The sequence below is a fragment of the Pseudophryne corroboree genome, chromosome 7 (assembly GCF_028390025.1).
Source record: "Pseudophryne corroboree isolate aPseCor3 chromosome 7, aPseCor3.hap2, whole genome shotgun sequence".
Lineage (NCBI taxonomy): Eukaryota > Metazoa > Chordata > Amphibia > Anura > Myobatrachidae > Pseudophryne > Pseudophryne corroboree.
The window spans coordinates 182,008,217-182,023,537 of record NC_086450.1 but is presented as its reverse complement, the minus strand read 5'-3'; the positions used below and the strand labels follow the sequence as shown (position 1 = coordinate 182,023,537).

The 15,321-nt window shown below is 46.9% G+C and overlaps 1 protein-coding gene across 6 annotated transcripts in view; it reads left to right on the top strand.

The window, feature by feature from the left end:
* LOC134944918 (rac GTPase-activating protein 1-like) overlaps positions 1-15,321 on the top strand; it is a 220,766-nt gene that overhangs the window by 144,432 nt on the left and 61,013 nt on the right. For 4 of the 6 annotated variants that reach the window (XR_010181988.1, XM_063933862.1, XM_063933864.1 and 1 more), the window contains one exon: positions 11,999-12,068. Coding sequence is in view for 4 of the 6 variants with exons in the window: in XM_063933862.1 (XP_063789932.1) it covers positions 11,999-12,068 (70 nt within the window). In the remaining 2 variants the exon portion in view is untranslated. Of the gene's footprint in view, positions 1-8,302; positions 8,376-11,998; positions 12,069-15,321 lie in introns of all 6 variants that reach the window. The other 2 variants (XR_010181987.1, XM_063933863.1) reach the window with 1 other exon arrangement.

The following is a 15,321-nucleotide window of genomic DNA, read 5'->3' as shown; positions in this document are numbered from 1 at the left end:
TTTAGAACTACCTGGTGTGCACTGGCTCCTCCCCCTATGACCCTCCTCCAAGCCTCAGTTAGATTTTTGTGCCCGAACGAGAAGGGTGCACACTAGGTGGCTCTCCTGAGCTGCTTAGTGAAAAGTTTAGTTTTAGGTTTTTTAGGTTCAGTGACACCTGCTGGCAACAGGCTCACTGCATCGAGGGACTAAGGGGAGAAGAAGCGAACTCACCTGCGTGCAGAGTGGATTGGGCTTCTTAGGCTACTGGACATTAGCTCCAGAGGGACCGATCACAGGCCCAGCCATGGATAGGTCCCAGAGCCGCGCCGCCGGCCCCCTTACAGAGCCAGAAGACAGAAGAGGTCCGGAAAATCGGCGGCATAAGACGTCCTGTCTTCAACAAGGTAGCGCACAGCACTGCAGCTGTGCGCCATTGCTCTCGGCACACTTCACACTCCGGTCACTGAGGGTGCAGGGCGCTGGGGGGGGCGCCTAGAGACGCAATAAAAACACCTTGGATGGAAAAAAAAATGCATCACATATAGCTCCTGGGCTATATGGATGAATTTAACCCCTGCCAGAATACACATCTCGGCGGCCTTATCTCCTCAGCACACTGGCGCCATTTTCCCTCACAGCTCCGTTGGAGGGAAGCTCCCTGGCTCTCCCCTGCAGTCACTACACTACAGAAAGGGTTAAAAAAGAGAGGGGGGCACTAATTACGCGCAGTATTAAAAATACAGCAGCTATAAGGGGAAAAACACTTATATAAGGTTATCCCTGTATATATATATATATATATATATATATAGCGCTCTGGTGTGTGCTGGCAAACTCTCCCTCTGTCTCCCCAAAGGGCTAGTGGAGTCCTGTCCTCTAGCAGAGCATTCCCTGTGTGTTTGCTGTGTGTCGGTACGTTTGTGTCGACATGTATGAGGAGAAAAATGATGTGGAGACGGAGCAGATTGCCTGTAATAGTGATGTCACCCCCTAGGGGGTCGACACCTGAGTGGATGAACTGTTGGAAGGAATTACGTGACAGTGTCAGCTCTGTATAAAAGACAGTGGTTGACATGAGACAGCCGGCTACTCAGCTTGTGCCTGTCCAGACGTCTCATAGGCCGTCAGGGGCTCTAAAGCGCCCGTTACCTCAGATGGCAGATATAGACGCCGACACGGATACTGACTCCAGTGTCGACTGTGAAGAGACAAATGTGACTTCCAGTAGGGCCACACGTTACATGATTGAGGCAATGAAAAATGATTTACACATTTCTGATAATACGAGTACCACCAAAAAGGGGTATTATGTTCGGTGAGGAAAAACTACCTGTAGTTTTCCTGAATCTGAGAAATTAAATGAGGTGTGTGATGATGCGTGGGTTTCCCCCGATAACAACTGATAATTGCTAAAATGTTATTGGCATTATATCCTTTCCCGCCAGAGGTTAGGGTGCGTTGGGAAACACCCCCTAGGGTGGATAAAGCGCTCACACGTTTGTAAGAACAAGGGCTCTACCCTCTCCTGAGATGGCCGCCCTTAAGGATCCTGCTGATAGAAAGCAGGAGGGTATCCTAAAATGTATTTACACACATACTGGTGTTATACTGCGACCAGCAATCGCCTCAGCCTGGATGTGCAGTGCTGGGTTGGCGTGGTCGGATTCCCTGACTGAAAATATTGATACCTTAGATAGGGACAGTATATTATTGCCTATAGAGCATTTAAAAGATGCATTTCTATATATGCGTGATGCACAGCGGAATATTTGCCGACTGGCATCAAGTCTAAGTGCGTTGTCCATTTCTGCCAGTAGAGGGTTATGGACACGACAGTGGTCAGGTGATGCGGATTCCAAACGGCATTTGGAAGTATTGCCTTATTAAGGGAGTTATTTGGGGTCGGTCTTTCAGACCTGGTGGCCACGGCAACAGCTGGGAAATCCACGTTTGTACCCCAGGTCGCCTCTCAACATAAGAAGACGCCGTATTATCAGGCGCAGTCTTTTCGTGGGCAAGCGGGCAAAAGGTTCCTCATTTCTGCCCCGTGACAGAGGGAGAGGAAAAAGGCTGCAGAAATCAGCCAGTTCCCAGGAACAGAAGCCCTCTCCTGCCTCTGCCAAGCCCTCAGTATGACGCTGGGGTTTTACAAGCAGAATCAGGCACGGTGGGGGCCCGTCTCAATGAATTTCAGCGCGCAGTGGGCTCACTCGCAAGTAGACCCCTGAATCCTTCAGGTGATATCTCAGGGGTACAAATTGGAATTCGAGACGTCTCCCCCTCGCCGTTTCCTAAAGTCTGCTTTACCGATGTCTCCTTCTGACAGGGAGGCAGTTTTGGAAGCCATTCACAAGCTGTATTCCCAGCAGGTGATAATCAAGGTACCCCTCCTGCAACAGGGAACGGGGTATTATTCCACACTGTTGTGGTACCGAAGCCGGACGGCTCGGTGAGACCGATTCTAAATCTAAAATCTTGAACACTTACATACGGAGGTTCAAATTCAAGATTGAGTCACTCAGAGCAGTGATTGCGAACCTGGAAGAAGGGGACTACATAATGTCTCGGGACATCAAGGATGCTTACCTTCATGTCCCAATTTACCCTTCTCACCAAGGGTACCTCAGGTTTATGGTACAGAACTGTCACTATCAGTTTCAGATGCTGCCGTATGGATGGTCCACGGCACCCCGGGTCTTTACCAAGGTAATGGCCGAAATGATGATACTCCTTCGAAGGAAGGGAATTTTAGTTATCCCTTACTTGGACGATTCCCTGATAAGGGTAAGATCCAGGGAACAGTTGGAGGTCGGTGTAGCACTATCTCAGGTAGTGTTGCGGCAGCGCGATGGGATTCTCAATATTCCAAAATCGCAGCTGATTCCGACGACTCGTCTTCTGTTCCTAGGGATGATCCTGGACACAGTCCAGAAAAAGGTGTTTCTCCCGGAGGAGAAAGTCAGGGAGTTATCCGAGCTAGTCAGGAACCTTCTATAACCGAGCCAAGTCTCAGTACATCAATGAAATGGTTCTGGGAAAAATGGTGGCTTCCTACGAAGCAATCTCATTCGGCAGATTCCACGCAAGAACTTTCCAGTGGGACCTGCTGGACAAATGGTCCGGGTCGCATCTTCAGATGCATCAGCGGATAACCCTGTCACCAAGCACAAGGGTGTCTCTCCTGTGGTGGTTGCAGAGTGCTCATCTTCTAGAGGGCCGCACATTCAGGACTGGGTCCTGGTGACCACGGACATAAATATCCTGAAGCTAAGGGCCATTTACAATGCTCTAGGCTCAGCAAGACCTCTGCTTCAAGGTCACCCGGAGTTGATCCATTGGGACAACATCACGGCAGTCACCCACGTAAACAGACAGGGTGACACAAGAAGCAGGAGGGCAATGGCAGAAGCTGCAAGGATTCTTCGCTGGGCAGAAAATCATGTGATAGCACTGTCAGCAGTATTCATTCCGGGAGTGGACAACTGGGAAGCAGACTTCCTCAGCAGACACGACCTCCACCCGGGAGAGTGGGGACTTCACCCAGAAGTCTTCCACATGTTTATAAAACTCGACAAGTATTGCGCCAGGTCAAGGGACCCTCAGGCAATAGCTGTAGACGCTCTGGTAACACAGTGGGTGTACCAGTCAGTGTATGTGTTCCCTCCTCTGCCTCTCATACCCAAGGTACTGAGAATTATAAGATGGAGAGGAGTAAGCACTATATTCGTGGCTCCGGATTGGCCAAGAAGGACTTGGTAACCGGAACTTCAAGAGATGCTCACGGAGGATCCGTGGCCTCTACCTCTAAGAAGGGACCCGCTCCAGCAAGGACCCTGTCTGTTCCAAGACTTACCGCGGCTGCGTTTGACGGCATGGCGGTTGAACGCCGGATCCTGAAGGAGAAAGGCATTCCGGATGAAGTCATTCCTATCCTGATCAAAGCCAGGAAAGATATAACCGCAAAACATTATCACCGCATTTGGCGAAAATATGTTGCGTGGTGCGAGGCCAGTAAGGCCCCGACGGAGGAATTTTCAACTAGGTCGATTCCTACATTTCCTGCAAACAGGAGTGTCTATGGGCCTGAAATGGGGGTCCATTAAGGTTCAAATTTCGGCCCTGTCAATTTTCTTCCAAAAAGAACTAGCTTCAGTCCCTGAAGTTCAGACGTTTGTAAAAGGGGTACTGTATATACAGCCTCCTTTTGTGCCTCCAGTGGCACCTTGGGATCTAAATGTAGTTTTTGGGTTCCAAAAGTCACATTGGTTTGAACCACTTAAATATGTGGAGTTAAAATATCTCACATGGAAAGTGGTCATGCTGTTGGCCCTGGCCTGGGCCAGGTGCGTGTCAGAATTGGCGGCTTTATCCTGTAAAAGCCCTCATCTGATTTTCCATTCGGACAGGGCGGAATTGAGGACTCGTCCTCAGTTTCTCCCTAAGGTGGTTTTCAGCGTTTCACCTGAATCAACCTATTGTGGTGCCTGCGGCTTCTAGGGACTTGGAGGACTCCAAGTTGCTAGACGTTGTCAGAGCCCTGGAAATATAGGTTTCCAGGACGGCTGGAGTCAGAAAATCTGACTCGTTGTTTATTCTGTATGCACCCAACAAGCTGGGTGCTCCTGCTTCTAAGCAGACTATTGCTCGTTGGATTTGTAGTACAATTCAGCTTGCACATTCTGTGGCAGGCCTGCCACAGCCAAAATCTGTAAAAGCCCATTCCACAAGGAAGGTGGGCTCATCTTGGGCGGCTGCCCGAGGGGTCTCGGCTTTACAACTTTGCCGAGCAACTACTTGGTCAGGAGCAAATACGTTTGTAAAATTCTACAAATTTGATACCCTGGCTGAGGAGGACCTGGAGTTCTCTCATTTGGTGCTGCAGAGTCATCCGCACTCTCCCGCCCGTTTGGGAGCTTTGGTATTGAAAGGATATGCCCCTATATTCTTTAACCCTCGATGTGATGGCCTCTCAGACGTCTGTGAGTGTAAACCTTTAGCCACAAGGAACATGCACAACACAAGCAGTAAAGATTCACACCGTTTATTGTTCGTTTAACAAAAGTATATAAAAGAAAGGATTTAGGGCGTGTATATCCCAAGTCAATAACTAATTGGACAGAACACAAAAAGGGGCTAACATAACATGATTGGCTAGGAACTGCCGCAGTGGAAGGATATGCATATATGGGCAAGTTTGTATTTCAAATAGGGAGGTTGTTCACACGGTATAAGAAAAAGATAAGAGACAAGGACAGTAGCAAGGAATGTGCTGGAACATTAAGTTCTATAACACAAGCAATTCTATGACATTGAAGCAGAGACGAGCTTTAACCCTTTCAATCCCCTCTTAGAATCATTATTGTTATACTATATGATTCTTGCAAAGCTTACGTCTTTCTGCACACCAATGGCGCAATTTTTAGCCTGAGCGGGAGTTGCAGTAATTGTTGGGCATTTTAAGAAGGGTTAATCGTTGGGTTAATGATGTTCCGTGTTTATCCTTTTCATCTAAGGCTTCAGCGGGCTTATAGCCCCATGGGGTACCTGTGTTCCAGGCAGCCGCGGACCATGAGCTGCAATCATTTCCCCAGTTATGGCCTGTAACGCAAATATAGGGTACCTCGGGGCTTAGGTTGTCTGTGGTGTCAGCGCGGATCTGGTAGTCAACAGACTTTTGGACAGCAGCTAGTTGGGGGAATTGGAAATAATCTAGTATGTAGGTTGCGGTGTATGTGGTGGAAGAGTTATACCATAGTGTCAGTTTCCCTTATTCTGAGTTATATCAACCTCAGTCATTGAGAGGGGAAAATGGGCCAGTAGGGCTATCAAGATAGTCCCCAGGGTAAAGATAGGGGGCAGGTTCTTCATCGTTTTCTGTTCTTCTGTCTTCGCTAGGTGGGAGGTCGGGGCTGTCTGCCCCGGTTCGTACCTCACTGGAATCACTTGCTTCCCTCTCTAGGTCTGGTCTAGGAACCTTTTTTACTCGGGATGCATGGATCCAGGTAGGACTTTCCTCTGTCAGGACTGCTGTTCGGGTAACTGCTACGACTTCTGTCTCTGGACCATAGGTGAAGTCTCCTGGGCTCTTGTTCCTGGGGAGCACCTTCACCACGACTCTGTCTCTGACTTTAAAGGGGTGTGTAGGTTCCTGTGGATTCAAAGGGTTTTTACAAACAACCTCATGTTCAATTTCATTCAGTTTTGTTATCAGGGACCTGACATACTCTTCTCTTATAAATTCTAGATCTCCTTCCTGTATTACTAGTGGTTTCTTAGCCCAGGGTGTAGGAAAAGGGTCTACCCATTAGTATTTCAAAGGGTGAGTATCCTAGAGTTTTCTGTGGGGTCATTCTGATTTCTGCTAGGACAATGGGAAGGACCTGCTTCCATTTGTGGAAGGTACCTCCTGTGGCCTTCCTTAGTTTGTCTTTGAGGGTCCTATTCATTCTTCCTACGACCCCTGAACTCTGCAGGTGGTACGGGATGTGAAACTTCCACTCCACCTGCAGAGCTTTTACTAAGGCCTGTGTGATTTTGGCTGTAAAGGCTGAGCCTTTATCACTATTTATTTGCAGGGGGCACCCCCATCTAGGGATGATTTTCTGTGTTAGGATTCTTGCTACTGTCTTGGCATCCTCTGACTTAGTTAGGAATACTTCTGGCCAGCGAGAGAACATATCTACAATGACCAGGGCATATTCTTGTTTACCTGTACTAGGGATATGGGTAAAATCAATTTGTAAGTGTGTAAAAGGGGTGGTGGGGTATTCAAGATGCTGGTGTTTAGCTTTATTAGGGTTGTTCCTGAGGCAAGTGATGCATCTGCTAACATACTGGTCCACAAGTGATTCGGCATTAGTAACATAAAAATCATTGGTTAGTAGGAGGAGTGTTGTGGCTTCACCACGGTGACCAACACCACGGCAATGGGCAACGAGCAAAGGGGCACTGGACTGGGGTATACAGGGTTTCCCCTCTTTGCAGATTAATCCTGATTTAGGATTTTTTCTGCAGAATTGGGTAAGTCCAGTCGGAGAGATCAGTATTAGTCGCAGCAGCTTGAAGTTGAGTGAGCAGATGGACGCTGTCAAGGGAGGGACATGCTCTAGTGAGTGCAATGAGTTCTGCAGCTTGCGCGGACTGATAAGGTATTGGCAGGGTTTCCAACACAGTGTCAGGGAGGGTGACAATGGCATAGCCAGCCTGGTATGTATTGTCATTGGGCCTACTACAGGAGCCGTCAACAAAAACTATGTCTGCGCCTGGTATGGGAACGGGAGACATGTCAAGTCTGGGAGAAGTTTCAGCTTCAATGGAAGCAGCACAGCCATGTAGGTCGGGTGATTCATCCTCGGGACCTTTCAAGCCTAAAAGGGCATTGAGAATGGGTGCAGGGCCAGAAGAACTAGCAGTGTACTTGATGGTAAGGGTAGGGTTACTCAAAAGGAGTACTTCATATCCACTAAGGCGTTGTGCTGACATGTGCTGTGTGTGCAAGCCTTTAAGTATTGCCAGGACATCATGTGTGGTGTGGAGTACTGTGATGTGGCCTAAAGTGAGGGTAGTGGCCATTTCTGCAACCATTGCACAGGCTGCCAAAGCCCTGAGGCAGGCAGGCATACCTTGCACAGACACTGGCATGACTTTGGAAAAACAATGCCACGGGGCGCAACTTCCCTCCATGAAACTGTGTGAGCACCCCCGCCATGGTTTTACAATTGTCCCTTGCATATAGATGGAAAGGTAGTACATAATTGGGGAGGCCAAGTGCCGGACTTTTCATCAACATACATTTTAAACTTTCATATGCAGTTAACATTTCTTGTGACCATTGTACAGTTTTAGGTTTGTCCTTCAGTGTGGCTTGTCTCAAAATGTTATCATAATAAGAGCAATCAGAAATCCACTGTCTGCAGTAATTTACCATACCCAGGAAGGACAGTAGTTCCTTCTGGGTAGTTGGGGTGACCAGGCCCAATACAGACTGTATGCGTTGTGGACTGACTTTCCTCTCTCCCTGAGTGAGCACAAAACCCAAGCAATCAACATGCTTTTTACACCATTGCATTTTTGTTTTGGACACCTTGTGTCCACATTCACAAAGCCAGTTTAGTAATGAAACACCATCCTCTCGGCAGGCCTCCTCAGTTTGACTACAGAGCAGCAGATCATCTGCATACTGTAGCAGGACTGAACCATGGTGAGGTTGCCAGGGCCCCAATGTGGCCTGGAGACAACAGGTGCGTCAATAATCTGCACCAGGTAAGTTGTTTACCCTTAAAAGAAAAGGCAAAAAGTAATTGTGTCTGTGAATCTACAGGTATGCTGAAAAAAGGCATTCTTCAAATCAATTACAGAGAAGAACGCAGCATCTGCAGGGATTGCAGAAATGAGTGAGTTTACATCTGGAACAATTGGTGCAATTGGGACAATTAACTGATTGATCGCTCTGAGATCCTGTACAAATCTTATACTGCCATCAGCTTTGGCAACAGGGTTCACAGGAGTACAGTATGGTGATACAATATGTCTGAGAATACCCTGTTGTAAGAATTGCTGTATCATGGGGCGGAGACCTTCTATCTTTTCTGGTGAGAGGGGATACTGCATAGGTCAGAACACAAAACACTGGTTGTTGCACCGCTGTCCACTAAAAAGGGAATTTTACTTCCATTTATAATAAGTGGCAGCAGAGGTGAATCTTTACTATGACGGGTGAGTTGAATAAAGGCTGGGATACCCTCCTCCGGGCCCCGTCAGTGCGCGGGGTCTTTGGAATGTAAGGGGGAGGGAGAGGGTTTTCAAAGACTTAGTTTCTCACTGCTTCGCTTCTGTGCTGTTGGGAACTGACATTTTTGTAATCCTCCATATAGAAAGGGTAATTACTGCCTTCCCGTAGGAATGGGTCCTGTCCTGCTTTCTCTGTCCATCCCGCTAAATTATCCACCCATGGGTTAACTAAGTAATACTCTGAGGTAGAGTTGCGGGCGACATACATCTTGCATGTCTCACCAGGGAGGGGCGGGGGATATGTAGTTTTTTTTACTCTGACTAGAGCCCATTGTCAGACAGTAATATAAATCAACAGTACAACTTTAAAAGAAAATATCTAAAATTTACAACACTCTACTTACTATATGCATCAGCTAACCAGTTAATTAGTCATTGACAATATCACAATATTATCTGTATAGTGAGAACATGAAATCTTTTGACGTGTACGATACTTACCATTCGTACAAGATGTCAGAAAAATACAGCGTTTTAAACAGGAAGCAGGAAAAGTGTTTGAGTAAAGATATCTGGCAGACGAAAACTTACCAGCCGTCTGGACCAAATATAAGAACTTATCTCACTACAAACATACAAGAATATATAGACGATCAAATCGAGGTATTCTCTACGTTACGTATAGACCCCAGGTCTATTTTTAAGTATCCCAGATACTAACGTCACGTTATGTATAGACTCCCAGGTCTATTTTAAGTATCCCAGATACTAACGTCTTTGGAGAATTGCGCTTGGACCCCTGGTCCCTTCTCAGACGTATCTTTAAGTCCCAGACATTAAAGATGTTTGGTCACGTGTTCCCAGAACACTGACACGGATTCAGCTTCAGTGTATGACCGCAATCCCGTATGGCAAAGACAGACAATAAATTCTCTATCTTTACCATCCAGGGACGATCACTGAATCGCGGACGTAGCCCCCACTTGAAAGGATATGCCCCTATATTCTTTAACCCTCGATGTGATGGCCTCTCAGACGTCTGTGAGTGTAAACCTTTAGCCACAAGGAACATGCACAACACAAGCAGTAAAGATTCACACTGTTTATTGTTCGTTTAACAAAAGTATATAAAAGAAAGGATTTAGGGCGTGTATATCCCAAGTCAATAACTAATTGGACAGAACACAAAAAGGGGCTAACATAACATGATTGGCTAGGAACTGCCGCAGTGGAAGGATATGCATATATGGGCAAGTTTGTATTTCAAATAGGGAGGTTGTTCACACGGTATAAGAAAAAGATAAGAGACAAGGACAGTAGCAAGGAATGTGCTGGAACATTAAGTTCTATAACACAAGCAATTCTATGACATTGAAGCAGAGACGAGCTTTAACCCTTTCAGGTATAATCCCCATGGTCCTTACGGAGTCCCCAGCATCCACTAGGACGTCAGAGAAAATAAGAATTTACTTACCGATAATTATATTTCTCGTAGTCCGTAGTGGATGCTGGGCGCCCATCCCAAGTGCGGATTGTCTGCAATACTGGTACATAGTTATTGTTACCAAAAAATCGGGTTATTGCTGTAGTGAGCCATCTTTTCTAGAGGCTCCTCTGTTATCATGCTGTTAACTGGGTTTAGATCACAAGTTATATGGTGTGATTGGTGTGGCTGGTATGAGTCTTACCCGGGATTCAAAATCCTTCCTTATTGTGTACGCTCGTCCGGGCACAGTATCCTAACTGAGGCTTGGAGGAGGGTCATAGGGGGAGGAGCCAGTGCACACCAGGTAGTTCTAAAGCTTTACTTTTGTGCCCAGTCTCCTGCGGAGCCGCTATTCCCCCCCATGGTCCTTACGGAGTCCCCAGCATCCACTACGGACTACGAGAAATAGAATTATCGGTAAGTAAATTCTTATTATTCCCTATACAATTGGGGTCCCTCCTTTTTGGCTCCTACTATTTTAAAATATCTGCAGATCCCCCGATATCTCTATTGGGGTCTGAATCATAAGGGAGCTATAAAGGGCCCTACACATTTAAAGATCCGCCGCCAAGCTGCCTGACGGCAGATACGGCCGACGGGCGACCCGGCGGCGGGGGGGGAGCAGTGACTGCTCCATAGAAGTGCAGGCAAATATGGACGAGATCGTCCATATTGGCCTGAATGCACAGCCGACGGGGCACCAGCGATGAACGAGCGCGGGGCTGCGCATTGTTCATCGCTGGTGACTCCACACTCAAAGATATGAATGTTGGGGGTAATTCTGAGTTGATCGCAGCAGGAACTTTGTTAGCAGTTGGGCAAAACCATGTGCACTGCAGGGGAGGTAGATATAACATGTGCAGAGAGAGAGAGATTTGGGTGTGGTGAGTTCAATCTGCAATCTAATTTGCAGTGTAAAAATAAAGCAACCAGTATTTACCCTGCACAGAAACAAAATAACCCACCCAAATCTAACTCTCTGCAAATGTTATATCTGCCCCCCCTGCAGTGCACATGGTTTTGCCCAACTGTTAAAAAATGTCCTGCTGCGATCAACTTGGAATTACCGCCGTAATCTCGTTCAATAATGAACAAGATCGTTCATATCTTTGAGGATTATCGCCCAGTGTGTAGGGCCTGTTACTCTCTCTCTCGTGCCATTCCATTGTTGCCACTTGTAATTGGTGATTGCAGTGAGCTGTGGCTGGAGCTGCAGGCACCCCTTCAATTATTTCAGCGCTCATAATACGACTGCAGAGAGGTTCCTTAATTGGTGATCCAATGTAACATTGACCGAGTAGTAGCAGTTAATATAACTGTCAGATATTTGGATTATTTTTACTTGAATTATATCAATGCTGTCTGAGCTATGAGTCTTCCCTGTTTTTTTTTTTTAAATAAATAAAAGTGGGTACACACCACGCGATATAGTGAAATATATTGCTTATTTTTCTCTTCCTACACAGTGTGTATGCCCGCCATCGGGCGGTCCGACCCAGGATGGGTTACACTAGGCGATGTCGCTCACCGAGCACATCGCCTAGCGTGTACCCACCTTAAGTGAAATCTTACTTTTGTTTATGTATAACTGTGTAAAGTCCATGATTCTTCAGGTGTGTTTTATGTAGATATCGAGAGTTCAGCCTAATATAGGAATAATGTATAAAACGAAGTACCTTTTTGGGCTAGATGTTGTTCAATTCTTCTGTCTGGTTTTCATAGTTCTATTGGAGAATCCCTTCATCAGATGTTGACTTGTCTATTGGTGATCTCAAATCTCTGTAATCTCCTTTCTTTTAGAGCGTCTTTTCCATCCATTGACTTCTCCTGAGATTAATTCTGGTCATGCTCTTCCTCTAAAACCTGCTCTGTAAGTATTCCTGCTCATACACCCTTCTCTTATAGCGTTACAGGGATCCGGTCTCTAGGTCGACCACTAGTGGTCGACAGTAACTAGGTCGACAGGATTTCTAGGTCGACATGTCAAAAGGTCGACATGGGTTTTTCACAAATTTATTCTTGTTTTGAACCTTTTCATACTTAACGATCCACGTGGACTACGATTGGAATGGTAATCTGTGCCGAGCGAAGCAGTAGCAGAGCGAGGCACCTTGCCCGAAGCAAGGGGACACGGTGCACTAATTGGGGTTCCCGGTCACTCTATGAAGAAAACGACACAAAAAAACCCATAAACTCATGTCGACCTTTTGACCTGTCGACCTAGAAACCCTGTCGACCTAGTTACTATCGACCAATAGTGGTCGACCTAGTTACTATCTACCTTCCATACCACACCCAGCATTACACATGATCATCACTTCACTTATAGTGTGTGTGCTTTATCAGTCAGTAACCTTTTGGTTAGACATGCTGGATGGTGGACGGAGTAATGTGATAAGGCATTGTATTTGATGCACTGGTTCTTCCCATTTGACTTTCTCTAATTTAAAGTCGGTCCCTCTTCCATGTTCTGTATTAACAAGGAAAAACATTAAGCATACATAATGTAATCAAATTAATATTGTATTTCTGCAGCGGGGTTCACTGTGTTCCACAGGGAATACATTGGGGGGTGTAGAGATGGATCTTCATCCAGGCGCCAACAGGCTAATGCTGTAGACTGTCCCAGGATGCATTGGGGCCTCTATAACCCTGCCTCCAGGCACTGTGAGCTCAGTTTTGAGTTGGTGCCCTGCAGAGCAGGTCACTTAACAGGGGGCTGCACTGGGCAGCCCTGAAAAAGCGTTTAGAAGACTTCAAGGGCAACAGCACTTACATGTCAGGGTGACATTCTGTGCTGCAGCTCCATCACCTCCCCAGCGGCGTCGCATACTCCTGCTGGCTCTGTTCCCGGGTACTTGCGGCGGGGATGCTCCGGCGTTGGACACACGGTCGCAGTGCTCTCCTGTTTCGCGTGGCTGTTACAGAAGGGAGGAGGTAAGAGGGTCCCCCAGGCGGGACCCGCCATTAAATCGCGTTCCGATCGCAGTCTAGGGAGACTGACTGCGACGCTGGCGTGGACACTGTAAACGAGCAGGGACTATATCCACCAGGGCATAGGAGTACAGGTTGCATATACTAATATCCACTTTAATAAGACTCCATAGTACCAGGTGGTGAAGTCCAGCATAGGGGAGCCGGTGCTTAACCTGCAGCCCCTCCCCCGGCCCAGGCGCCACCTACTGCTGGTGTTACCGCCCTGGAGCTGCCTCACTCTTTCTCCCTCACTCCCTGACTTAGACGCTGGGCGCCATTTTCTAAAATGGATGCGACTGGTCCGGGACTGCAGGGCAACGTCTCCTTTGTAAACCTGCCTGTACATCAGCGCCGTGGTTTTACAAGCACTTAAGTATTCTACATGTCAATATTAAGACAGCGTTGGTTAAGAACAAGTGTACCTGTGCCAGAATATATTGTACGAGTATTCTGATATATGCATCCGGTCTCAGACCGTGCATTGTTATATATAATATACAAATACTAGTCCAGTGCAGTTTTATTGTGCTACTAAAATAATTATCTGCATTGTGACTGTGTATGCCTGTATCTGCTGTGTGGATTTCACTTTCAGTGTATCCCAGCTATATCGATCACTGTATTCTGTACCCTGGGGGACTAGGTGCATCAGGCTCCATATATAGTGCTTCACAGTATTTACCGTTAAGTGTATTCTACTGTGTACTCAGTCACATAATACCGGATTTATTCGCGTGTGTGTGTGTGTGTGTGTGTGTGTGTGTGTGTGTGTGTGTGTGTGCGCGCGCAGTCGCATACTAGGGAATTTATTCACAGGTATTGTACTCTGTCTGGTTGTATCGTACTAATACGCTCCGCGGTTGCATTTACTAATCATGTCTAACACAATGGGTGGGAAATCCGAGGATGCTCCTGCATCATGCAGCGCACGGGCCAAGGATTTGCCTGAGGGGGAAGTTTTGTGTGATGGTCTGTGTACTATGTGCCATACATCTCCCAGTCAGTCCGCAGTGCCTGTAACCAATCAGGAGCCACCTTGGGCGGCGTTCTCAGCTATGCTAAATACATTTGTGACACGCCTTGCATCCCCTATGGGACCTCCAGTGCCATTACAGTCTTATATTGTCCCTATGGTAAATCCGCCTTGGGCGGATAATTTGTCTACCTAGTTGCAGTACTTAAGTCAATCCTTTGTTAGACATAAAACTGCCCCAAGTCACTGTTGTGCCACGGGGTCAGCTAAACGGGCTACTTCCTCCTCACAATACAGTAATCTCTCAGAAGATTCTTCTGATGAGGATGGGGAGTATACGGTCCCGTCGGACACTAATACAGCTGCTTCTGATGAGGAATCTACTACTCGGGTTAATGTCTCTGACTTAGTGGTTGCTATTAAGCAGATCCTACAAATCACTGATGTTAATGAGGATTCCACTACGGTGAAACCTGATAAGTTTAAACATCAGAAGGTAACTAAAACGTTATTACCGCATTCTGACCATCTAGTGGACATTCAACAAGAACCCTGGTCTTCTCCAGGAAATAAATTTTTCCTGTATAAAAGGATGGTAGCTCGCTATCCTCTTCCTACAGAGTTGTGTAAGAAGTGGGAAAATTCACCAGCGGTGGATTCTCACGGCACCCGTCTAGTGGTGTCGTCTACTCTGCCTGTCACCACTATCACCTCACTAAAGGAACCGAGGTGCTATACATAGACCCACTATAGCAGCCTCTTGGGCTGCAAAAGGAATTGAAGCATGGGTTTAGGCATTAGAGGAAGAGCTGCCTTAGGATATATCTGACATTGCCAGACAGTACCTGTCTCCCATTACCACCGCCGCCTATTACATTCAGGAGGCGCCCTCTGAGGCAGGTGTGTTGGCGGTCAAGGCTACGACTACGTCCATCCTGGCTCACCAGATCCTGTGGGTTGAGGTCATGGAAGGTGGACCTGGACTCCAAAAAGACCATGGAGGTACTCCCTTTTCAGGGAAAACCTCAATAAAATTGTGGCTGACTTGGCGGCTGCTAAGACTGCCTTTCTCCCTAACACTACTACTCCTGCACAGAAGGCAAAAGGAACCTCTCTTCGTTCCTTTCAGCCTCGAAGGAAAGCAAAATTTCAGGCATACCCGAGACAATCTCGT